The sequence below is a fragment of the Pelmatolapia mariae genome, linkage group LG13 (genome assembly GCF_036321145.2).
Source record: "Pelmatolapia mariae isolate MD_Pm_ZW linkage group LG13, Pm_UMD_F_2, whole genome shotgun sequence".
Lineage (NCBI taxonomy): Eukaryota > Metazoa > Chordata > Actinopteri > Cichliformes > Cichlidae > Pelmatolapia > Pelmatolapia mariae.
Window position 1 is genome coordinate 8,130,872 of NC_086238.1, and position 26,481 is coordinate 8,157,352.

Genomic DNA, 26,481 nt, shown 5'->3' on the forward strand with positions numbered 1-26,481 from the left:
TGCAAGTAGGCCAAAGAAAGTGGGTTCATGCTTAGGGGCACTAGTATTTGAAGTATTCATCTGAAGTATTAATTAATTACTTTTCCTGCTTGAACTGTGACTAGGGATGCACTATTATTTAACCAGTAATGACCTTTGATGTCATAGTGAAAAAAAATGCATTTATTGAAGGCAACTTGTGATTTTATCCGTTTTGTAACGTTAATGCTATGTAGAGTTGAAATACTTTTTAGTTATTTGTTTAGTTGTTTTGTTTAAAGTAGGGTTTTTTTTTCCAATGGGGCAAAAGGTTTGTGAATGAATAACAAACACACAATAAAAAAGAGACTATTTGTCAACCAAAACGTTATTGTAAAGAGTGATCTGTTCATCCATTAATATAATGATATATTTAAGTGAATTTGGGTAGTTGTTGTGTGCATATGTATGCTAAGTTTGGCGTTGTGTTAGTTCAAATGCGCATTAACCCATTCTAGCCTCAACAAGAAGTAAGGCTCAAAGCTTAAATTACAGGTTTTACATGTACAGCATATGCATTTGCTTTGTAAATAAGCTCTCCTTCGAGAAAAAAACATCAGTTACCAATGGTCCCAGCTTAACTGAGTTTGAATAAAGTTAATCCCTGGGTTAGCTCTCTTTCTCATCTAACATGAGATTGCACTTTAGATTGTTAGGTGAACAATGAAAAGCAAAGATTAACTGGGGAAACAGGGCACCACAGTTAGTCTGCATGTCATATACACAATTAAAACATTAAATATATGTGTGTGTGTAAAAATATAGCTGCAAATCCCTGACTACTAATTTTGCTACTTCTATTTAGATGATGGTGTGGCCCTTACTCGCTGCTTAGGGTGCAGCCCAAGTCTTAGGATCCTCATCCAGCTGGCTGTCACGTATATGTGATTTCAGTTTGTTTGTGTTTTTAAGCCTCTGCGTACGCTGTCGGCTCTGTCAGACGTCAGACACAGTGACACTGTATTTTACAGGCAAAAATAAAATGCTGGTGTTTTTCAGGCACGACAGTACAGCACTAAGCAAAAGCTCACAAGAAGACTATTACTTTAAACATTTTTAAAAACTCAATTACTTTAGTTTATTAAAATACCCAAATAAATCAAAGCATCTGATATTTTTTAAATGACCTGATAATCAATCACTGTTGTCAAGTATATACAAAATCAAATGTAATAGACTGTATCTACATTTCAATCAAAGCCATGTGGTGACAAAAATACAACGCCTCAGATCACCACAGTCATAAAGAGACATCTTCTGGGTACCATGAATGTCTCTATTTAAAAAATTAAATTAAATTAAAAAAAAAAAAAGCACCAGGTCCGTTCAACAGCTGTTTGGTGAAAGTGATGGACCCTCAGAGCAACACTGGCGTCCACAGAGATGCATAGCATGGGTTAAATTTCCACAGAGACTACACAATAACTGCACTGGTGATCTACTTGAACAAGAACAGAACGAAAACAGAGAGAGGGTATACAACTTACATAGTGCTTCGAAGGATTCCTTCTTTTCTGCACGTCCACAACATTTACGTCAAGGACGGTGCGGAACTGCATCTTGACAACCGAACAAGATTTGCACCAAACACAACACTACAGTTTGCACCAACGATGTTCACCCATGAAAACTTGGTTGCTTGTAGTAGAAGCGCAAGAAGAAGAAGAAAGAGTTGAGAGGAATGAAAAGAAAAAACTTTCCTCTTTCAGGCTTTGGGTGCATCCATGAAATTACAGTGTCAGGCGGCCTCGGAGTATCTGGACTCCTTGTGAAACATGACAACGCAATAAAACTGGCGTCTAATCAGACTTCTCCTCCTTCAGGAGGGGCTGCGCCGCTGCTTTTGCCAAAAAACGGGGGGGCAGTCTGAGCAGTACAGCGATTTAATATGTAGGCTATGGGGCGGTCCTGCTTCAGCTGGCTGGACACACCACACGGGACCAGGGAGGTCACACTGTTTTCAAACAGGTTCTTGGATTTGTTGGTTATCCCTAAAGTGACTGATAGTTTGGGTGAAATGTGAATAGTGAAAAGACACATTTCCTCTCCATAAAATGGGCGATGTGCTGAACTGCTGTATAAGATGAAACATCTGTAGTTTTTTTAATGATTTTGAAACGCTTTTTTGCAATAATAAACGTCCCCGACATGTGCTGTCTCTTAACTTCAAGAAAACAGTTCGTGTGTCTGAGCAGGCACGGACATTGACCGTGTTCGCTACATGCAAACAAAAAGGCAATTTGTCTAGTTGGCTGACGCATATATACTTGTCTAATTTGGCTATCGCTTCCAAGTTATACATTAGATTTCCGACAGCACCTAAAGCAGCCAGCATACCGTTGCTCCCTCCTTGTGGAGACACGAGGTAAAGCGCGAGGAGGTAAAGAGAACAATTCATTATTATTCCCACATTGTGGCGCTGCAGAACATAAGTGGTCTGTTTGCGTTGTCCTCCTGTCTAGATAAATTTCCTTCCTGTTTGTGCCCTATCCTATAATAAATCTTTCCTTATAATTTATGACAGGTATACTGTTTATAACATCTAGTAACATAGTAACATACACATATTAAAAAAACACAGACATAGATATTTTTGCACCACTTTTTAAAACTGAGTCATGCTGGAACATTTCTCAGTCTGCTCCACAGCTTCATTCCACATACAGTAATTCAAAACCCTTTTAGTGTCGTACTAATATGCTGCTTTAAAAACAATAACAATAACAATAATAATAATAATAATGACAGTTTTTAAACTACTTATTTTTACTTTGCACATTTCTGAAGTGACCATATTTAGAAACGCCTTTACATTCCCTCTAGAACAAAAAGGTTTTGTGTCATATGCGAATATTGCTAATGTTGACATATCAGATGTGTGTAATGTAATTTCTATAAATAATGACATTTGTATTCTTATTAGGCTCCCAACATAAACTGAAGTATATTATTTTAATGTTTTGCTCACTGTAGGAAAGTGAAATATTATAATTTTTTGGCTGTTATCAAATTCAGATAAGAGATGAATACTCTGCTATATATTTTAGGCTGCACCACAGCATTATTTCTAATGTAAGTATCAACCAGTTAAAATGCTTTATTCAGGTTAATTGGTAACTCTATAAAAGTAGTCCACTTTTACTTTTACTGTAGTTTTTACTGTTTAGCTGTTAAAACCAGTGAGAAGTAAAAAAGTGAAAGACAATTTTATTTTACAGTAATTTAAAACAGTGAAATCCAAAGATGAGTTGTGATGCACTGAGTTTTGTTGCTAAATGTGAAAATCAAACTAATATTAAACTAATATTACCCGGTATTCACAAAATGAAAAATAAATAAATAAATATATTTTTAAAGACAAAAGGGGGGGGGGGGGGAAATTCTACCATTTTCTCCTCTTTATGCCAACAGGAGGACCACAACTGGCATGCGTGGTAGAGGCGAGGGGGCTGAGCCCGGCTGAGCAGAGCACGTCCTGCTGGGGAGGAAATAGCCGCTACCCAGCTGCGTCAAGCTAACTAGAAATAGACCTGCTGACAGCGGAAATCTATTTTTATCCTCCGACGTAAAAGCGTCCACTCTGTTGTTTCGCTCAAGTCGGACACAAAACCAGTCTGTTTCTCGTACTCCAAAGTGAACCAGTGAAGCGGACCGGTTCGGTAAAAATAACGTTGATACCGCGTTTACGCCCCCTATCGTACATTGAAACACCTAACCACCGAGCTTTAAATTCGGTCTTGTCTTTAACACGCAGTACCGTCACACAATGCATTACTATATAATGTGATTATATTCTACCGTAATATACTTACATTTGATCTAACTTGAATAATTTGTGTAAATTATAATTGGTTGTTTATTTAGATGCGGAATATATAGTGTACAAAGCCACAGCAAAAAATACATCAGAAAGGCAGATGTAACCTATGACATCCATGGCCTCCGTGACCACCTAACTCCAAACGCTATAGACCCTTGTACAGTTTTAAAACAGTAATGACGTAGGCAGTAGAAGGTCTATTATAGATTTTCTTTTTGTCTCATAAGTTTAATATGTGAGGGTTTTTTTTAACCCTTTACTGTATTAGTCCACTAAGCTTTTCTTTGTCACCTGGCAGCCATTTTGGTCATTCCTACAGGAAGTTATTCTGGCAGTTATTTTGAAGCATCATCTAAATCAAATGGTATTTTTATTTTAGTAGTCAGTGGGACAGAAAAACTTTGAATGTGTAATAGTTCTTTTATGTCATTTAAAAGCTATGCTGACTGTATCACAAAACAAGTCTAAAAGTTTGTAGTTTTTTTTAGCTTTTTCTGACAGCAAATAATTAATATAAAATATCGCTTCCAAATGTTTTCACGAAATTGAAAAAATGAAGCGAAATAATAATATAAATAAAAAGGTCTGCGTAACAGTTGCGTTTTATTTTGAAAGACTTTAGCGGAACTATCGAGAGCTGCGATAGCAGCTTGATGCTAGTCCACTAACTTGTGTGTGGTCAGTCAACCTAAGCATGAGGTCCGTTGACTGCGTTTTCGTGTTGGTAACGTTATATGGTTAAAGAAAATATTCTGTCGAAAGTGATGATATGGTAAATATTTTTTCCGCTTCGTTTAATTTTGTTCGCTCAAAACGGAAACACGAGCCTCTGCGGAACAGCTAACTCTTCTCTGTATCCCTCACCTCCTCCGACAGCGTCCTGTGAAGGCTGCTAGCTATGATGTGACTGTGATATCCGCCGTCGAGGGAAGTTATAATTGACATTATCATAGCTGAATGGCTAAAGCACCGGTCTGTCTGGCTTCATTTAACGCTTGAATGCTCTCATTTCGATAGCCTTTTGAGCTCCGCGTTGGAGGGAACCGCTATAGTTTCTTGGCGGAAATAACCGAAGAGAGCGTACTCGCGGTGCTGTAGTTCACACCTAAAAAAAGATGTCCTTCTTCAATTTTCGCAAGATCTTCAAACTAGGGCCGGAAAAGAAAAAGAAGCAGTATGAGCATGTACACAGAGACGTCAATCCTGAGGAGATATGGGAAATTATTGGGGAACTGGGAGATGGAGCCTTTGGGAAAGTGTACAAGGTAAGTTGACGTGTTACGTTACATCCGCCTTTGGTTTTCTACATTTCTTAAGAGACTAGCTTCAGTTGTTTCGCATGTTGCTTTCTGGAGGTCATAAGCTGTAAAGCTGACAGCGATGGTTACAGCTCTTGTTTGGGTGACATTTTCCAACCTTGGCCACCTAACCCTCAGCGAATAACATATTCGTTTCATATAAATCATGCAGGAATTCACTATCTGCTAATATCATCCTGTAAAGAAATGTGACCAGCAGCTGGGATCTTAAACTCAATTCGTTTTTGGATGTTTTCTATTTAGTAGGTTTAGTACAGGCTTTATGTCACTGCCAAATTATAGACATGATTTTACCAGTGAGTTGCACTTGGGGTTGGTTAAAAACTGATAAAGGTGTGGTCCACATACAGAATCAATATGGCCTCACATGTGACATGTCAGGGCAACCAGAATAAATAGTTTAAACTAATAAAATGACAGAGCAGGTGCAACCAGACTTTAAAAAAAAACCCACACACTTTATGCTAATTACTGTGACAGGTGCACAGCTGGGTTTAAATTAGGGCAGTGGTTTGTCACATCTGGTTTATTGTTTTCACTAACCCATATATATAGGAACTGTTACAACAATTTGATGACATAGAAGAGTACCTGTTTATTATTTTGTTTAGGTTTGTTTTCCTGCTGTCTGAGAAAGTCAGGTATGCCTTCCAATGTTGTAGTTTGTTGGTGTATAGTTATGCTACATGGAAAAATATTCAATGCTGTGTCCTCCAGCTGTAATCTCTGCTACTTTACTTACCTTTCCAGGTTATCTCTGCAGGAGTTTGCTCTAGGCTGAGAACACCCTTTAGAAAAAGTTAGTGTTTGTGTACCTGTAGCTCAAGTAGATTAACTTGTATTTTTTTTTAACATAGTTTCTTTTAAATATTTTTCAATGTATATAACTGTTTTAGTAGATTAGTGAAAATTAGTTTCCACAGCCTTCTATGCCTTCTTGCCTCTTTTTGTTTTGGTACTAATCCCTGTTAAAGAGCTTTCTTTCTCTCTCTCATTGTGAGCTACTTAACGCTGTTCCTTCCTGGTGCTCTTGTGTTCAAATAATGCAGCAAATGGCCCATAAATCTTAATTTGTCTTCAGTTATTTCCTAGTCTTGTTAGCTGATTGGCTACACGAGATGAGAGCCAAGAAATACTTGAGTGCCTTCTCACACCAAAGTATACAAAATATACACCTGACTCCCAGTTATCACTTGTGTGAGCTCAGGTGGAGATAGCTTTAATCAGGCCACTTAATATGAAAGCGCACTGTGCTTTCATTTGCTACTTCACAGGCTTCTGGCAGCTAACTCCTTTGGGTGGGGTTGCAAAGTTTGCAAGCAACATGTGAATCAGCTGTTCAAGTGAGGTCAACAGGAAGAGAGAGAATTCTTAACTAGTAGATGAATGTGTTTCATAGACACTTTTAGGACTGCAAACAAACTGCTTATATAATTCTTTCCATGCAATGAGTGATTTTTTAAAAATCTGATCTACCTATTCAAAGATAGACCCCTACAGGTGGTGCAATATGGGAGTTTTCATTTATCAGCTATTTATTCACATTCAAGGTTGGGGGTTTTTTCTGGCTCAGAATGGGCCTTTAGGGTGTTACTATACACGTAAGCATGATGGTCTGCAAACAAAAAGTCTATGTTACCTTATTTAACAGAGGTACATACATTTTTGCTGTTATTTTTACTGTTATTGTTTTTGGCTGTTTTACAAACATAAATATATTTAAGCTTGAGTAAATTAAACTCCAGAGTTCAGATGAATTTTTTTCTGACAGACGAAAATGTATTTATTTATTTAATTAAGTAAAAACTCTGCGTTCATGGATGTACATTTGAATAACCATTGCTGAACGGTCAATGATTATTATTTACAAAGAACCACAAAGTTTGCTCCCTCCCTCTTAAACATGATTATAGCACTCCTGCGCTCTCATTTAATTCCTCAAAACAGATCAGCATTAAGCATTTAGCACATTAAAACGTCATGTTCATGATGACCAAAGGCCACAGGCTCTTCTTGAATGAGTCAAGTGACAGACAAATTATGGCGTCTCTCTTCACTGTAAAGCTAATATTGAATCTGCATGTAAGCGATGGCCTGCGCCTGACAGGCATCAGCCACTACAAAGGGAAAAAGAGGCAGGGAGTGTGTCAGGTCAGAAGAGTGTAAATATAGGGTCTGACACACTCTGCTGCAGTTGGTCTTTACACTCCCTCCCTTTTCTTTTTCCCTAACTCCCTGAGATTGTGTCTGTATCCATAAACATTAGGCCCTAGGCTTGCCTTAAAATAACTTCCCAGTGCTTTATTTCACAGGTTCAGTGATCATTTTCATTGGTCTCCTCGGTGCAGCTCTATCAGGAATGAGAATTTAGGGTTTGAGTTGTACAATAAATGGCACCAACCTGTTAAATCATATACATATTTGGTATAATAATCACTGCAATGAGTGTGACAGAGTGAGATGAAAGAAAGAAAAGAGGGGAGGAAAAGGAGTGGAGGAAGTGAGCAAGCGTCGCAAGATCGGCCTGTGTTAGGGTAGCTCAGAATGACAGGATGTGTTGTAATTTTTTTCTTTTTTTTTTTATCAATGTTTGACAAAGAGTTGTCTTAAGTCTCTGAAATGAGTTTCTTGAGATACAATCTTCTGTAAGCTGCGTAATTTGTATTGCTCCAAATGGCTTTTTTCTTAATGTTGATATTCTTCCGTAATTCCTGTTGTGTACAAGTTACAAGTTGTTGCTCTGTAAAATTATGCTGAGCAACATTTGGCTTATAATTAGCATGATCCTTTCCCGTTTTATACACTGTGTGCTGTAAGGATATACTCTACAATTTATCATTTTGTCAATGTTGCGTACAGGCACAGAACAAGCAGAATGGGACCCTGGCTGCTGCTAAGGTTATCGACACAAAGACTGAGGATGAACTGGAGGATTACATGGTTGAGATTGACATTCTGGCCTCCTGCAACCATCATCACATTGTCAAACTGCTGGACGCTTTCTACTTTGAAAGCAAACTTTGGGTAAGTTTGTCAGTTTCGTGCTGGGAGGAGTGTCTTTCTTCTCATGTAATGCTGTTTGATCTGAAGCCACCAAGACAAAGAAGCAGTGAAGCATGGAGAGACAGAAATTCATTATAAGGCACCATTCGTTATGCTGTTTCTCACAGGACTTTCAGATCATTTGACCGATGGATCACGACACTAAACTTTTCTTCTTTCTTCAAGAGTTAGAATGGGTCATATGACAGTAAGCAACAGAGGCTAATACACGACTAGGGCTGCATGCTTCACTGGAGTACCTGACTGCTTAGAAGTAATAGGCCACTACTGAGAAATGCATTATCATACTTTATACATCTTCCTATTTATAATGAGGGATTTATGTATTTAGTGGAATACTGCTCAATTTGGCCTTATTCCTATCTCCCTCAAATCATAACCAGTGTGCACAGTGTCTTTTATAATGAGAAAGAACGTATAAATCTCTGAACACAGCCCCTCATCCTCATCCTGGTGTTTTACTGTGAGCACAGAGTGCAGCTTTAATACATGGTCAGTAGATCTCATTGTGTGCAGTAAGAGGCCCCAGAGCAATTAGGTCCTAGCAGGGGGTGTCATGTGACTGTCCCTTGTGGACTGGCCACAACCATGGGAAGATAATGGAGCAGTTTTGGTGGCTGGAGAAAGTGCCTGTGAATAATTCAGAGCCGCATGCAGGTTGTCCCTCTGGCCTTCGAGTTCAAATAGCATGATGAATGTGTAACTGCCTACATTTAGCTTGTGCCGGGTGTTGAGTTAATGTATAATGTGTTCATTAATTTTCTACAAAGGAAATCTGTTGCTAGAAAACAGATGTTTACTTTGACTTGTGTCTACAATCAGTGTACGTTTAGTTTAATACACACCTGTAAACTACAAAAGAGATGGCATGAGAAAGTGTACTGCCAAACGGGAAGAACCACTTTGTTTCTTCCTTTTGTTTGAATCACTGAATAGAGGGTGGTGCTCTGTTTGTAGCTTTGATTGATTTTTGTATCATCTGATACCATGAGCTGCCAAGCAACGTGCAGGCTAAGCCAATAATGATGAAGTACTGGTCGGGTACATTACATCAGCTCTTACAACTGAGGTCAGAACCTGTGCAGTTTTACATCCTAGCATAGGGGAATGAATGTTCCCATGGTAGTGTCATGTGCATTAGTTTTATTTAGTTACCTCTTTGGAGATAGGTGAACCCAAAGAATCACTGCACTTTATGAAAATTATTGCATATTTGATGAGGTCACTGATATTTCATCTTAAAATATCAGCTTGAAACTTGTAATTAAGTAGTTAACTGGCACCATTTTATGTTGATATTTGTTGTTAAAATATCCCCTATAAAATTACACAGTTTTATATTTAAAAGCATCTTCCCTCTTTGGTTTTTTTTTCTTCCCTTGGGGAAATTTCTTCCAAGCTAGAAATGTCCAATTAAGGAACACTTGCACCCAACGTTTTATTTTCATTCAAAGTGTATTCCCAAGCTTTTAACATGCGCATATGTGCATACTGTTTTAAAAATGAGTTTTATCCCTACAAAGATGGCAATAATGGATGTCTTCCTCTTACTGTTGACAGAAGCACAGTACTGTGAAGAAATGCTTTAGGCTTAAAGGAATCATCACAGAAAACATTTTTCAATATTGTTGTTTCTATAAAGTATAAGTGTATAAATTAGTACATATTTAGACTAATGACAAACCCTCATTTCCATATTAAAACCTATAAACCTTTATAAATAAACATAAGCAAATGTTAAACACTTTAGAAATATTGTATAAAAAAATAATATTCATAATGCAAGTTATTAAGTATTTTAAATAACATGTCTTCTTAACTGGCATAGTATGGAGAGACTCATGTTCACTTCCTTTAAGTATTGCCCCTTGTACGTAAAAATGCGCAAAGGGATTTTCTTGTGTGACTCTTCAGTATTAATGCTGCGATTTAGTTTAAAGCGTGCTTGCTCATCCTAAACATACATGTTCAAACTTTTCTGCAGTGTTTACCAAAATGAGGAAATTGTTTTTCACTAGGATCTGTGATGAAACATACATAGTATGTGTAAAATATTTACATGCATTTTGCACTAAACATTTTTCTATACTTTTAAGAAACAATTTGTATTTTGTAGAAATCCCTATAATGGACTCATTCATCACAACCTCCTCTGTATAGTGGAAAAGGATCCCAGTCACTATCAAGTTCAAAGCTTGAACTTCTACAGATATTTCAGTTCAAGAAGGACTAAAAGACAGACACATGTAGAATGGAAACCAAAAGAGTTATAGCTCAGTGTGGCTGATTGATTATACTGTAGAGATCAAGACGCCAATCTTTTCAATAAACATCATGTTGTTCCAGCTTTTGAAAGTCGCAAATTCCTTATTTAATCAAGTCGTGTGCTGCAAGGGTAAGTTAAACTGGGACTTTATTGCATTATATAAGTGTATTACTTAATGTTCTTTTGTTCTACCATTACAGATCCTGATAGAGTTCTGTGCAGGCGGTGCTGTCGATGCCATCATGCTGGGTAAGTCCCTCATTCACTAAAGCAAAAAAGAGTAACACTATGAAGTTCTGGAGCTTTTCCTTTTCTCCATCCTCTAGTGCCAACTCTTTTATTCCATCCAGAAGCCTGTACTGAAGGATTTTTTTCCCCCTTCTACTAAGTTGGCAAAGCAATTCCAACTATGTAATTATTGTAGCTCAGGTTTCAAGAAGCAGTTAAAGTACTTCTTGTTCATGCAGTTCCTCTGTCTTGTTTTGAAGCCTAAAGAAACACAAAACCACTCTTTTTAAAATGCAAATTGCGATGACAAAAGAAGATGGTAATGAATTCACTTCACTATTCAATGTTGATTCATTATGACTCGCCTAGATTTGTCTAGTCATATGTGCTTGCTGATGTAAAGGTGGAGATGACCCATTTTGTGCTTGTATTTGTGTATAACAAAACCTACACCAAAATATTCGCTGGGAAAAAATGGGACTTTGGAATTTTCTCTGTGCATGTTTGGCCTTAGAATTGGAGAGACCCCTGACTGAGCCCCAGATTCGTGTGGTGTGTAAGCAGACTTTGGAGGCCTTGGCTTACCTTCATGAGAGCAAGATCATCCACAGAGACTTGAAAGCTGGGAATATTCTCCTATCCCTGGATGGAGATGTAAAACTGGGTAATTGTGTTGTTTTTTTTTTAACCATTTCCTGCCCCATTTACTAACAAAATGAGATATGAGAGGTTATTCTGTTAAAAAAAAAAATACTAAAATCAACTAAATGTTCTTGCAGAATCAGTTTTTTGTTTTTGTTTTGTATTTTTTACAATAAGCATGTTTAATAAAGTACATAGGTTTGGTTTGAATTTTTAAGTTCTGAAACCACATAACCTCTTAAGTACACGACTTACTTGGGATGAATTTGTAACAAAACGGGGGGGGGGGGGGGTCTACTAAACTCACTTTAGTATTATATTAGTTCTTTGATTTGTCCTTGGCTCTGTATTAAAACAGCCGTTGAAGTATGTTGTAGATCTCTTTGTAGCTTGACTTTGGGGTTGGTGGTGACAGTGCAGCACTGTGGTTTGTTTACACATAAAAATGTAGTGAGTAATCATTTGGCATCAGGTTCAAAAACTTGAAGAACAAAGTGATGTGCTTGCTGTGTGGGTTTTTTTTTTTTTTTTTTAATAGTGTACCTATGTATGCGTTTTGGTGATGCATAATGTTTCAGAAGTAAGAGTATTCATGTTCATGTTGTTGCTGCAGCATCCATAGCTCCTGGCTGCCTGATGATTCATGTTCTGTAGGCAGAGGGTCATGACGGAGCCTGGCAAACAATAATTATCAAGCCAGTCACCAGGGACTTAATGATAGATCTCTTTTTCCCTCTAATGTGTGCATACTGTAAGTGATGCAAGAAAAGAGAGCAGGCTGAAATAACTGCACAGGTAACACAACGATGATGGACCCTAAGAGCATTATGAAAGGGAATGTGAGGTTTTTCTGCTCACTTTGGGGATAAATATTTGAAAGTGTAAAGCACTCTCTACTGTGTTTTGTTTTGGTAGAAAATGCTATTTTATATTTTCTATTCTAGTCTCACAGGGTGTCATTTTACAGTTTAGCTTAATTCATTGATGAAAAGAATCATGATTTATTTCTACTTTCAGCTGACTTTGGCGTGTCTGCTAAAAATACCAAGACATTACAGAGAAGAGATTCTTTCATCGGCACTCCATATTGGTGAGTCACACTGCCTGCTTACAAGAGGGCATTCACCTCTTTGTATTTGATAATTGTCTCAGACTGTACCACAGCTAAGGTGACAGTGGGTTTTTGTTGTTGTTGTTGTTTTAAATCATCAAAAAATGTGGGATAACAACTCATTTGAAAAAATCTGTATTGAACAAACTTCCTATTTTATATTCCTTTCCTCCTGGAAAATAAGAGCATTGACCCTTAAGAATTAGAAGATATGCTGAATGACCTCATTTACCTGCATTCCAAAATGTGGGTTATTGATTGGTGGCTCTTACTGACTGATTGAATTTCGCAGGATGGCTCCAGAGGTGGTAATGTGCGAAACTTCCAAAGACCGTCCATACGACTACAAGGCCGACATCTGGTCCCTTGGCGTAACGCTCATAGAACTGGCACAGATTGAACCGCCCAACCATGAGATGAATCCCATGAGAGTGCTACTGAAAATAGCCAAGTCCGAGCCGCCCACACTCATGAATCCCTCTCGCTGGTGAGATACTGTGCTGGTGATAACTGGGAAGGTGGTGCTGGATTGTTTCCGAATGGGAGATGAGGAAATGTTGAGGGTTTGCATGTGTGAAAGCATGATAAAATATTAATGTTAAAAGGATAACTACTACTGAATTACTACATTATATAAAGAAAAACCCAGGGGTACTTACTCTGTTCTGGGACCAACAAATCCACTCTTTACCATTTAAAGGTCGCCAGAATTCAGCGACTTTCTGCGCAAAGCACTTGACAAGAATGTGGACAATAGGTGGAGTTCAGTACAGCTTCTGCAGGTGAGCTGCAGTTGCAAACTACTATAAAACTAAGTGATGCATAAATGTCCATCAGATGATAATGTGCCACACTTTAAATGATTTTGCAGGATAAAAATGTTTTATCTAATCTTGGTATCTTTTGTCTATATATGTAGCATCCTTTTGTCACCAGTGTAACTGACAGCAGACCTCTCAGAGAACTCATAGCTGAAGCCAAAGCCGAAGTCACAGAAGAGCTTGAGGATAGCAAAGAGGAGGAGGAAGAGGAAGAACCTGATACACCTCTGGTATGTAGTTTTTTGGGGGTATGTGTATAACAAGCATTATAGTATTTTAATTTTTTTATCATTTAGATGAACACTTGATGTTGATAGCTTCATTAAACTCATTGCTGTAAGCTTTATTATTGCTCACTGTGGACGTATTGCGATTTTCTGTTGGTTTAGGCTGGTCCCGGGCACAAGCGAGCACCTTCTGATGTCAGTGTGGCCAGCTCAGAAGATGACAAAGTTCCACCAACTCCCTCCACTCTTGAGGCTGTTAAAGAAAAGATGGAAGTTGAGCCTGCTGAAGACCAGACTAGTGATAAGTTATCTGATGAAGGACTTGGAACAAGTGAGGTAGACAAGACTGAGGAGGAGAAATTAAATGAGGTGTCTGATGCCAGTAATGAAGACCTGGCATCTGGACTAGTAGAGCCCAGCAAAGATGTCATCTCACATGACTCCACAGAGCCTAAACTAGAAGAGAGTCAAGGTGAAGAGACTTCCGCTGAGCAAGTAGTTTCACAGCCAGAAGAACCTGTAAATACAACAGACAACCAAGAACTTGTCACAGAAACAGAGGAGGAACAGAAGGAGACAGAAGAAAGGATAATGGGTGATGAAACTACCCAGGTAATGGAGGAAGAAAAAGAGCCAGAGCAGGGGAAGCAAGAGAAAGAAAAAGAAGCTGGTAAAGAAGAATCCAGAGAATCACAAGCAGAACCTGAAGATGCAGATAAACCAGAATCCATTCCAAGAGATGAGCCAGAGGTAGAAAAAGAAAGCAAAGAATCCGAGGAGGAAACGACTGAACCCAAACGAACAGAGGACACAATGGAAGCCATGGCTAATGGCACAGATGAAAATGTAAACATTGAGAATATGGAATCAGATGGCAGACACACGTTTATAAATGAAGACACAAAATTAAGTGTGGATGAGTCATCTGCTGAGCCTGTAGAAACAAAACCAGAAGAGAAGCCTATGGATGAGGCCCATGAGGAGTCACAGCAGCCTGAACAAGAGAGCCAGATCACAGAGGAAGCTGAGCTAAAGGAACAAGTACCAACTGAGTCTACAAATGGCATCTGTGATGAAGTTAAAGACACCCCTGAGGATTCAGTGGTCCCACCTAAAGATTCCTCTGTGAAGGAAGAAGAGAAAGCAACCCACGCAGATGAGAGCACTTCCCAAGATGCTGTCTCTGTCCAAGAGAGCGAAACGGATTCAGAAGCCAAGATGGAGCAAGGAAGCCCTGCTGTGATCAGGCCAGATGTGGAGAAGGATTCTGACTCTGGGAGCAGCTCTGCTGCTGATAGCAACAGCCTCGACCTCAATCTGTCTATCTCCAGCTTCCTGTCTAAGAGCAAAGAAGGGGGCTCTGTGTCCTTGCAGGTAATACAGTCTGTGCCACAATTACACCATCAGTTATTAAATTATCAACACTACCCTGATTACTCGATCCTCTTTTTTGGTAGGAGTCAAAACGACAGAAGAAGACTCTTAAAAAGACACGCAAGTTCATGGTGGATGGTGTGGAGGTTAGTGTGACAACATCTAAGATAGTGACTGATAACGACACCAAGAATGAGGAGATGAGGTTCCTGAGGTACGTCTGTATCTAATCTGCTTGACATACAGTTGTTCTAAATATGTGACATGACCCATTTAACTCGCCTGCCTTAAATAGTGCTCGCTCTTTTTACAACTCCCACAGCTTTTTACAAATGCCAGATGGGTTATCTCCCGTGATGAATGCCGCATTATATTACTGTCATTTCTCATGTTGCCTTGTAAAGACATGAGGCATGGTGCTGTTACTGTGTGTACAAGTGCTGTCTGACTACTGCACGACCCTCCTGTTAGTAATATATGACACAAATGTGTATCAAAAATTTTAAAAAGATTCATCAAAGCACGAAAAGCCATAGAGTATGAATGAGTCACTAAAGTTGAAATAAACATTTAGATATTTTTTTAAAAAGTCACTGATGTGCAACCATAAAATTCCATCCATGTTTTTGTGAAAAAAGTATTAGATTTTTTTTTAATAAGTAAATATCATGCCCTTATATTGATATGTTCACTGCAGGCGGCAGGAGTTGAGAGAGCTTCGCCTCCTCCAGAAAGAGGAGCAAAGGGCCCAGCAGCAGCTGAGCGACAAGCTGCAGCAGCAGCGAGAGCAGATCTACAGGCGTTTTGAACAGGAAACTACTGTGAGTCACTCTGGTTGTACTGCACTAGTGTGATGGGCTTTTTTTCTTTCTTTCTTTTTGGCATTTGGCTACCTCCTTGAAAAACAAGCAGCTTAATGTCAAATCTGGGCTAAATCTAATGCAAGTGTTTACATCAAATGTGCTGCCAGATTTTCCTTAACTGCTTAATTTTCACAATATTGGAAACTTTAATTTGCATTAAAAGCAAAATGAAAAAACGTACAAAAAACCAAAGAGAATATGTAAAATCTAATATAAATAAATATTGTTTTGGAATAGTCAGGGTGACCCTAGTGCATATCGATTCTGCAGGCTAAAAAGCGTCAATACGACCAAGAAGTGGAGAATCTTGAGAAGAAGCAGAAACAGACCATTGAGCGACTGGAACAGGATCACACCAGCCGGCTCCGAGACGAAGCCAAACGGATCAAAGCAGATCAAGACAAGGAGCTCTCAAAGTTCCAAAACATGCTGAAGAACCGCAAGAAAGAGGTATGACCCTGCATGTGTGTTTCTCTGTGGAAGTGGGCTGATTAGTACTTAAATTTGGGAGCTTGTGATCCAGAGCAGCTGCATGTGATGTGTACTGCACAAGCCGTTTAATGGTGCATGTGTTTACAACTTAGCCGGTGGCTAACCTGGCTGTCTCATACTAATCCTATGGGAGTGGTGCGCCCTGCTGTATGTGTGCAAATGTTACCCAGACAGGCTGTGCTATCCTTCTCCTAGATGCTGCTCATTCATGTTGTTGTATCCATTATTCATCTGCCCAGAGGCTTCTGGTTGCAGCTTAAGAAATACTTTGCTCCTGGGGTGTGTTTGTTATTTTTAGAAAACTGTTTACAAAAAGTCAGGATAGTACCTTGACACGTTGATGTCTTAAGCTTGTGCTTGATGGTGCAGATGTTCTCGTGCTTGGTCTTTATTAGTCTTTCCTGGCTCTTTCTGTGCTCTTTAGTAGCCTTTAAATGCTTCTCTGGGTGTGCCTTTTTATGTTCTTAAGGGCAGTAGTGCTTATTGGCATCTGTTGTGTATGATGATGCCTTGGTGGTTGCCATGCTCCTCCCAGTTTGATGCTTAGGCTACTTACTTGTTATTGCCATTGTGCTTAATGCTGTTTTACAGGTTGGCTTGCGTTTGCTTTCTTGGTGTTTAGATGTAAAAATCCAAGAATTAGGCTATGGATAAGATGTGTTTTTTGCGTTTTGTCATGTTGTATTCTTTATTGAAATGTACTGTTACTGTGTATTTAACTAACCATGTTTCTTGTATGACTGTGTGAGGTTGCTTTGGTCATGGGATGGCCAAATTTGAAAGGTTTTTCCAAGTGGTGTTGGGCTTATTTGGGTCAAATAATAAACGCCTTTGGTCTGACTAACTGATATGGAATTGTCTTCAATAGTGCTGCAGTAATTTTCTGGAAATCTTAAGGTTAAGATGGATAAATAATCAACAGATTCATTATTAACAAAATTATAATTTGGAGGCTAAGTCCTCTATAAATGGCAAATTGGAAGAAAACTATGTTGAACCTGCTTTATTACACTGTTAAATCTAATTTGTAATTACAAAACAATTCCAACTCAGTTATTCTATTTTTTTCTTTTTCTTTTTTTTTCCCCACGAATCAAAATAATCATGTTCATGGCTGCGAGACTTAATCGAATGCAAAGTAATGTAGGGCGAGCTGTTTTTGAGGCTAACATCTTCTGCGTGCGCAAGTCAAATTCTTTCTTTTAACATGACTCTAACTCATGGGGGTAAAATCGACAGTTCAAAGAAACGTTAAATGCAGGAGGTGGAAATTAAGCATGTTGACTTTAAATCAGTTGGTGGCTGGATCCAGTATCTCTCCTCTCAGACTGGGCAGTGCATGACTCTTACTGTTGTTGGCCAGCTTTGTTAGATTTTCTGACTATAGAGATCAAACCGATTCTGCACATACACACTTTAGGCCATACAGGAAGTTGGACATTCACCCAAACACAAGAAAAAAGAGCTCATGAAACGCTTAAAGGAGGACCTCGCACTCCTCAACACTGCAGAGGTAAAGCGTCACCTTCTGTGTCTGGAGTATTATCTCCTTCTTTCTCTCTCTGTATTTTCAGTCATTCCTGTGAGGTATTCATATGCACACAGGCACAAAGAATGACTGTATGTAATTGCTTCCTATCTGCTATCTATCTACTACCTACTGATTTGTATTGACTTTTGAATATATTCTCCTTCTTTATAAAAAAGTTTCTCTAAGATTTTAATAATACCATGTACACGCTACAGTTAAATGGTTAGCTCTCACTGAATTTGGCCAAACCAAATTTGTGCTTCAGGTAGAAGCTTTTAAAAAATAGCAATTCCCTTTGTGTTACACATGTATGAAGATTTGTTCAGGAGAAATAAATTATAACATGCAGTCACCAATGAAGTTACATACAAGGTTTCTGACAAATTTTTTGCTTTCTTGATTTCTATCCTATGATAAAGATTTAATTTTCCTACTTTGTCACACGTAGCAGTGGAAGTGTTTTATTGGACTGCATTATATTAAATTTTTTTTACAATATTCAGCCTTTTATTAAATAAAGGTAGGAGGAACAAAAAATTAAAATGCCTCAAAGGAAGCAACATCCACCTTTTACTGTTTTCCTCAGTAATGAAAAATGTAATTGAACTTTGAGATTTCCAGCTGTCACCAAAAAATGAATATTATAGTCTTTATGGAAGTAAAATTTGTGGCAGGTTTGTTTTATTGAATTTCAGTGGATTGTAGAGGTGCCGCCATTAAACACATGTCAGTGTTAAAAATCAAATCGGGTTCTGAATATTTCTTATTTTTCCTCAGAAAATGAATCAACAAAGCAAAAGAAACACAAATTTAATGTTTTAGATTTGCTTCAAATCTGAATACTTCTTTATCGCCATCTTCACTGATATGGAAAAATCATTTATTTTAACTGATGACTGCTCAAAACAAAAAAAATCATTATTAGATGCACTGTAAGGTTTTCTCCTTTGAAAAGTGTCCAAAATGTAATAACCATAACATGTAGTCTGCTACTCAATACTGCACATCCCACACCCGTCCATCAAGTACAAAACATCCCACAATGCAATTCTTCATCTTTGTTCCTGACACTACATATGTGGAATTTAATTATGTAATGCTACACTTGTCAGTGGTGATCATACAGTCTGTGGTGGTGATGATGATTCAGAATTGTCAGATCTCCATTTACCAGCTACCTCAGGCACCATTCGGACTCTCTTAACAAATGAGCGACTGCAGACATAGCTTTTGTCTCCACAGTAAACATCGTTACTGAAAGACCTTTTCAAACTTTGTTTTCCTGCGCTCAGTCTGACACACACAAACAAATGTCTTCTTTTCTTTGAAAGGTAAACCTTAATTTATTTTGTTTTAAATATTCCATAAGTCAGTAGCATGGAAAGTAACAAAACTGCTTTTTTTACCAGCTGGATTTAACAAAAATGCTAAAATTATGAGCCGCTTTGAAGCATGGCAAGACAAAGAGTTTTGACAACTAATTGATTGACTTCCTAACATTCATCCAGACCTCGCCGCGAGCCTTAAACTCACCAACAATCCCAAAGTGGAAAACCCATTTTTAATGTAGAAAGGATCTGTGTGAGTGCTGAGTGAGTGTTGACGTGAGAGATCCTCAGGCTGCTGTGTGCTGTCTGTCCCTGATCAGGGCAAGTGCGCTGTGTGCTCTCCTCCACAGGCAGTGGCCCAGGTTATGATACAGTCTTTTCAGTTGTCCTCATGCGCACTCTTCAACGCTCAGATGCAGGATGTAAGTGCCCCCCCCATCCCGCCCCGTATCTCTCCATCTCTGGCCCATACTTAGATGTGTGTGAAGTTACATGACAGGATAGTTTGTGATGGTTCAACACATGTAAGCATGGGCAACGTTGGGATTTTTTTTTTTTTTCCTTTTTGAGTGTTGTCATCACTGTGTTTGTGCAGTGGTTCTTTCTTCCTCTCCTGCTCAGTATTTTTCCTCCACCAGTTCACAAATGTTATACATCAAGTCTGTGTATTTTATATGGTATTTATCTTGTATTACACAGTTTGCTTAAGACTAGATTAAATCTGGGTTGCACCGCTGTGTGGCAGCTCTTGATGAATTCTGTCTGGATCCATGTTTGTCTTTGTCAGCCAATATAGACAGCCTGCTTTTCAGGGCAGATGAGTCACTCATATTGTGGATAAGTGGATTATGAGATCACACTTGAACCATCTTAATTTGGATTCAACTGTATAATAACAGCGTTACCTTAGTTTTCTTATAATCAAGTGAGTTATATGATCAGTTTTACCTAATAATAGTTTTATAATCGCAATACAACTTACAGTTAACACTAGCTAGATAAAGTTAAATAAAATAAATAGAAAATTTGGCTTCTTATGCAATCAGTCATGCATAATGTAGGCTGGTTTCTGGACGATGTGAATGTCACTGTAGATGTTGTCTTACATAAAACTGTGCCACAGTATCTCTACTAAACTGTTAACTTTTCTCTCTTTCTTCACTTCCATTGTGGATCGTTGCCATCCATGAACTCTGAGTGTCTCTTTTGCTGAGTCCAGTTGATGATGTGACATCTTAGTGCTCTGTGTTGTACTGAATTTTGAAGTGAATGGCTAGATTACATTATTTTGCTTCAGGCAGATTCGATCATTAAGATGCAGTCTAACTGTGACACTGCTGTGCTTCCCCTCTCTACTTTTTGCTGTCTCTGAGTGATCTCCATGTCTTCCCCAGGCAGTTTCTCACTGCTCTTCTCTCCTCAGGAGCAAGAGTTCCTACAGAAGCAGCAGCAAGACTTGGATGGAGCTCTAAAGAAAATCATCCAGCAGCATAAAGTGGAGATTGCCACGATTGAGAGAGACTGCCTTAACCACAAACAGCAGTTAATGAGAGGTAGAAGACTCGACTCTGTTACTGCTCTGTTTTGGAGTTAATCTTTTTTAAGGGTAATTGTGTAATGTATGCCATAAGAATTAGATTATTGAGCTACACAAATGATCACAGGGTATTTTAGGTTTACAGGGTCCTCATGTTTACCAGTTGACTTGTAATTGTGTTGTAAATCTGGTGATCACTGATTCGAATCACGCTGCAGTGTTATATTCACGCGAACACTGAGAACATAGTCAGAGATACCACATTTTGTGGCACTCTGTCTTAAGACTGCTGCTGTTTTAAACATGACAAAAAGGCAAACAATTTACCTCACGTATCCTGTGCAAGATTCAAGTGTCTCAAACCTTATTTTCATGCCAGACACAGACATGAAAGAAACCACAGCCTGAGATGTACTTTTATTTTTGAGTCAGCGTGTAGAGGAAGTTGATGTCAGTGATGCCTCCTTTGCTTGCCAAGTGTGTAAATTCTGACTGTGACATCCAGACGACTGAGACGCTGTGTTTAAGGGGATGTGCCGCTGCCTGTCCAATTTTGCCTTTTTGTTTGGTTTTCAGACCCCTGTTCGTAACCAGCAAACATGCATGCACATGTTTTTTTTTTTTTTGTTTTTTTTTAGCTTTGTTTGTGCTCACATGTGTTTTGTAGCTCGAGAGGCAGCCATGTGGGAGCTGGAGGAGCGCCATCTGCAGGAAAAGCACCAACTGCTGAAGCAGCAGCTGAAAGACCAGTACTTCATGCAGAGACACCAGCTGTTGAAAAGGCATGAAAAGGTACAAGCACAGAGTGGAATTGTAAATGTAACGGTAAAATTTGAATAACCCCACTAAAACAAAACTGTGGGCATACGTTTGTTTTATAGGAGATGGAGCAAATGCAGGGCTACAACCAGCGTCTGATAGAGGAGCTGAAGAACAAACAGACTCAAGAGAGGGTGCGTCTGCCCAAGATCCAACGGAGCGAGGCCAAGACCCGCATGGCTATGTTCAAGAAGAGTCTCCGCATCACCGCCACAGCATCCATCACCGCAGAGCAGGAGAGAGAGCGGATAAAACAGGTAGAGGCGCTGTGAGCTCGGGCTAGTGATGTTTGACCATTTTAAAAGAAGTGACTGGACATCGGTTTTTGTTGGGGGGTTTTTCACACTGGCTTAGACTCACACCTGGGCTCTGACCAATACAAACACAGTACCCTTTATTATTCCAGCCTGTTTGGATCTCAGACCAGAAACTTTCCAACTCACCATTTCACAATCCATACTGACTTCATCATTCTCAAGTTGCACTTTCAGTTTAGTTTTGTGGATGAAAGCTCAGTGAACGATCTTGGAGGAAATCTTAAATTTTAGTTTGTGCAAATAGTTTATTCGCTGACATTCTGAATGTTAATACGCAACATGCTTGTGTTATTTTGTAGTCACGGTCAGTTTATTTGAAATAGACACTCTATGACCAAAGGCATAGAGAAAAAAAAATGCATCATTTTTAGCAGTTCCTATGCCTTGTGTGAAAACCGCAAATCATGCTCACATCTGTCTGTTGTGGTTTTGTCTCCATGGTCCAGTTTGCTTTGCAGGAAGAAAAGAGACAAAAGGGCGAGAGACTGCACCAACACCAGAAACATGAGAACCAGATGAGAGATTTGCAGCTACAGTGTGACTCAAACATCAGGGAGCTGCAGCAGCTGCAGGTGGGGCTCAACGCGCTCACATTCACACTCTGTCTTTTTATGTTTATATGTTTTAAACTACATTTCTATGGAGCTCCAGAGTATTGAGCAAAACACACATAACCACGTCATCCATCCATCCTTCCATCCATCTTCTTAACAACTCATCTAACCTTAGGTCACAGGAAGGTTATTCCAGCTGTGATAGGGTGAAAGACTGGGTACTTCCTGGGTAGGCTGCAGTATAACCACATCAAGAATATATACAGTTTAAAAAATAATCATTTGTGACATTCAAATTCAACAGGATTCAGTAGTTTTTCTACATATTTCTTTTAATGCTAATGAAAAGTAAACATTAACAAGGCTACATTTGTAGCAGAGGCTATTTAAAACATGCAATATTAATTGTACTTGGTACTATTGTTTGAAATATTCTCACTAAATGCCATTAATATTTATGGCTTCCTCGTATATCTATCCTCTGTTTTTATTGCTTCGGTTAATCCGTGCTCATGTTGCAAATGTTTATGTGCAGCCTGTAGAAAGAGTTTCAGGAGGCCGGAGCTATTGATTTCTATTAGGTGTTGCCAGTCACCTTACTATTGATCTTATTCTGATCACAGAGTTGAATTAAATGCTTTCTGGCAACAGTTAAACAATTAATATACTAATTATGACAAAAATGTCATTCTGGAAAAAAAAAATGTTGAATCTAATTCATTTTTATCCAAAAGGTTAAAGGTTAGTTTCACTTTGAAACTGCAAATGCACTGCAAAAACACTTTGCGACCCTTAATTCAGCACCATAACTCTGGAGCAGGTAGATACTAATCTTTCTGCTATAGCAGATTGATTCTAATCTACTAAATACTTTCAGTCTGAACTCGAATGGAATCTGCAGCCTGTTTGCTATGAAGTAAAACTACAACGCAGTAATCCTAGTTTAACATGATTATTAATTTATAAGGTTCTTTATCATTTATTTAATACTGCATATTTAATGTGCATTTTAAGTTTTTAATCTTTAATCCTTTAAGTTTTTTCTCTGCTGACTGAAAGTGACTGCAACAGATTCATAAATGAACAGTGACTTATGAAGATTATCAGAAAATAAGTAGAGGACAAATTTAAGATGTCAGACAGCATCTATTTTTAAAGTAATAAAAAGCAAGATATGTCACAGTGCAGGGACATATACAGGATTCATTAATCATGACAGCACCGTGTTAACACACATTTTCTTTCAGAATGAGAAATGCCACCTTCTGATTGAACATGAGACCCAAAAGCTGAAGGAGCTGGATGAGGAACACAGCCAAGAGATAAAGGAGTGGAGAGAGAAGCTAAGACCAAGGAAGAAGGTATGCTCGTTATCCATGTTTGTGACTTTATTTCTTCCATATTCTTTCTAGTGACGCCATGTTCAGGATCCACCTGTGCAGGCTGTCTCAACAGATTCTTTCATATTATCTTCAAACTGGTTGACTCTGTTTGTATGTGCTGCCCCCTGCAGGCGTTAGAGGAGGAGTTTACACGGAAGCTCCAGGAGCAGGAGGTCTTCTTCAAGATGAGTGGTGAATCTGAATGCCTTAATCCAACCACTCAGAGTCGAGTATCCAAATTTTATCCCATCCCAAACCTGAATAACTCTGGCTTGTAGCCTAATGTGCGTCCGTGCTGCAAAGCAGACTGCTGTCAAACTCTGCTCTCAAACTCGACTCCTCCAGAGTTTAAAAAGGAGTGGAGTTTGAAGGACGAGTCGAGGCGTCATTTCTCTGACCGCTAACTGAAAACATGAAAATGTTTCACTACTTTAGTTCCACCGTTCGCGAGCATGACGTGCCTACACACCGTTCCATTACTTAATTGGGTTTCCTCAGCTTGCTGGGAAGACTCTAAATGAATGATATGCACTTGTTTTGAGCATGTTCAGATTTTTAAAAGTCTGCGGTTGGTAGCTGAGGTCAGTCATGCTTTTCAGATTATTATCGTTAAGCACAGCTCTGCTACAGTATGAATAATCTCCAGTGCCTCGTGTTCTTTTTTTCTCTGCGTTTAGGCCCTTCCCTGCATTTTCTGCAGCTTGCAGTAAATAAATTCCCACCTGAATGTTTTGCACTTAAACTGGTTATCAATTCTGCTCATAATCACAAGATGTCATGAGATCAGTGTAATCGATTCACACAAGCTGGTTATCAAAGACCGCTCTGAGATTTAGTTTGGCTGCATGTAAAGTAGACCTTGCTGAAGGGCGACGGAGTCAAAAGACAACCATGTATAGATGTAAGACTTTGTTATGTCTGTGTAGTCTTCTGTGCACAGTGTCTGATGTCTAATGGGAGTTAAAATGTTGGGATCGTGAGGCTGTGAGTTCAAATGAAAAAGAATGTACTGTGTTGTAGGTGTGTACCTAGATATGAGGTTTAAATAAATACTGTGCTTGCCAGAAGCATTTCACCATCTTAAGAGATGAATGAACAAAAAGAATATCTATTGATTTAGCACATAATTTGATTTCAGTGCTGGTCAGCAAAACACAGAGGTGGCCTGTTGGGTTTTTTTGGTTTGGGGTTTTTTTTGGTTTGTTTTTTGTTTGTTTTTTTGACGTTAACTAAATCAGTTCTCCCTTTGACTTTGAGCAGCAATCTCACAAACTAATGACGTCTTGTAAAGAATAATTACCGAAGGAATGTAAAGCTTTTGATTTGCACTGTATTGCCACATGAGCTAAAGAAAAAAATATGCAGTAGAAAACTTTGCCTCACTAAAGCCTAATCAAACTCCAAGCTGAATTGTTTCAACATATTTTTTTCCTGCTTTTTTTAAAATTACTTTTAGCTTCTTTTTTTTTTCTTTTCCTTTTTTTCAAATATGCCCTTAGTATTTTACAGCCACGCCTAATCTTCTAAGCCTGTATTCCTGGTATGCTGTAATCGCTCTTCATGGTGAGCTTTTGCACTTGTTGAGAGCAGTCCTGTAACTGTACGAGTTTCAGTGTGTGAGGAGATGCCCTCTGCTGCGTTTTACGATAAAGTATTGATGGTTCACAACAAGAAATTACTGTAGTTTCATTTGCCACCACATAGCATCGATGCATGTTATAATTTCTGTATGCTTATATATAAACATTGATTTGATTTTTTGTCATAAATGCTGGATTTTTATTGGAGTTTCTGGAGGCTGTCATGTGAATTACACCATTCGACCAATAGATTTCAAATATTTTTTTATTTTGTTAAGTTACAGCATTTTAATGTTTCATTCTGTCACAATGAATATTCTTTAGTATATGCATTTTTTATGTCAGATGAAATGTATTTAATGTGTCTTTATATATGGACATTTTTTTTTCTTGTAAATAAAATATTGACTGTTTATTTGGCAACTCGAGTGAATTTTATTTTTAGACAAATTTAGTAGTACAAATATCAAAACTCACAAGTCCAAAAATAGGTTTATTTTTCTATTTTTTTCCTTCTTTTTTTATATTGACAAAATGTCAATAGGTATAATCATGTAAAAACATAATCTGGGAACATTTTATAACTTAATCTCTGCAACACTTAAAGGTATAAAGAAAAATATATCAAATTCAGTGCCCTTTCACACAAAAATATACAATCCAATCCACTTCTTAGTGATCATCCGAGTCACTCTTTCAACCACGCCAACAATGTGTCTCTAACCCACAATTATCAGTTGTGTCTGCAGCAACATTAACTGTAACCCTCCCTCTGTCTGAGACTGTCAGGTTTACATAGTAATATATGTATGCGTTTAAAGAGTAAGCTGTTGTAATTTGTATGCGGTGAATGCTTATGGATACACTTATATAGTCCTCAATACAATATAATCCTGAAATGACAACAGTTTTTTTTTTTTAAAAAAAGGTACACCAGGCACTCAGTGTGGAAAAAGATGCAAAAAATATCAGCGACTGCTACTTGTTGCTTAAAAATATATTCTCGTAAACAAAGCTGCCCCAGGAAAAAGTCCGATTGCAAGCTTCTAATTAAACAAAGTAAACATTATACACCCACATGATTTAAAAAAAAAAAATGAAGTATATGCCTGAAAAACACTGTCGAGCATCTATAAACCCTTAATGTCTACTGAAGCTGTTTTAAAGACGCTGATGCATTTTTCTGGCT

At 38.4% G+C, this 26,481-nt stretch overlaps 2 protein-coding genes across 5 annotated transcripts in view; one reads left to right on the forward strand and one right to left on the reverse strand.

Moving 5' to 3' along the window:
- The window catches only part of LOC134640061 (SH3 and PX domain-containing protein 2A-like), a 59,603-nt gene extending 57,804 nt beyond the window's left edge, over positions 1-1,799 (reverse strand). The window contains exon 1 of one of the 3 annotated variants that reach the window (XM_063491635.1): positions 1,506-1,799. In XM_063491635.1, the coding sequence (XP_063347705.1) occupies positions 1,506-1,577 (72 nt within the window). In that variant the 5' untranslated portion in view covers positions 1,578-1,799. The remainder of the gene's footprint in view (positions 1-1,505) is intronic. The other 2 variants (XM_063491636.1, XM_063491637.1) reach the window with 2 other exon arrangements.
- A 2,699-nt stretch (positions 1,800-4,498) lies between these two features.
- slka (STE20-like kinase a) lies at positions 4,499-25,680 on the forward strand. Of its 2 annotated transcripts, XM_063492256.1 has the most exons (19): positions 4,499-5,103; positions 8,017-8,181; positions 10,687-10,735; positions 11,229-11,378; positions 12,374-12,446; positions 12,760-12,954; positions 13,168-13,249; positions 13,387-13,518; positions 13,678-14,889; positions 14,973-15,103; positions 15,587-15,710; positions 16,023-16,202; positions 19,454-19,525; positions 20,527-20,656; positions 21,308-21,432; positions 21,522-21,716; positions 22,223-22,348; positions 23,578-23,691; positions 23,844-23,990. In XM_063492256.1, exons 1-19 carry the CDS (start codon positions 4,954-4,956, stop codon positions 23,988-23,990), a joined length of 3,552 nt encoding a protein of 1,183 aa, XP_063348326.1. In that variant the 5' UTR covers positions 4,499-4,953. The 2 variants fall into 2 exon arrangements, with proteins under 2 accessions (XP_063348326.1, XP_063348327.1); XM_063492257.1 differs by lacking the exon at positions 19,454-19,525 and having other exon boundaries at positions 23,844-25,680.
- Positions 25,681-26,481: the final 801 nt, after the last annotated feature.

What these genes read in the sequence shown, in the direction of transcription:
- slka (XM_063492256.1), top strand. Translation starts at nt 4,954, where the DNA reads ATGTCCTTCTTCAATTTTCGCAAGATCTTCAAACTAGGGCCGGAAAAG. An exon ending in TGTTGAAAAGGCATGAAAAG is followed by an intron (nt 21,433 to 21,521) that starts GTACAAGCACAG and finishes TTTGTTTTATAG; the next exon opens with GAGATGGAGCAAATGCAGGG. An exon ending in GGGAGCTGCAGCAGCTGCAG is followed by an intron (nt 22,349 to 23,577) that starts GTGGGGCTCAAC and finishes ATTTTCTTTCAG; the next exon opens with AATGAGAAATGCCACCTTCT.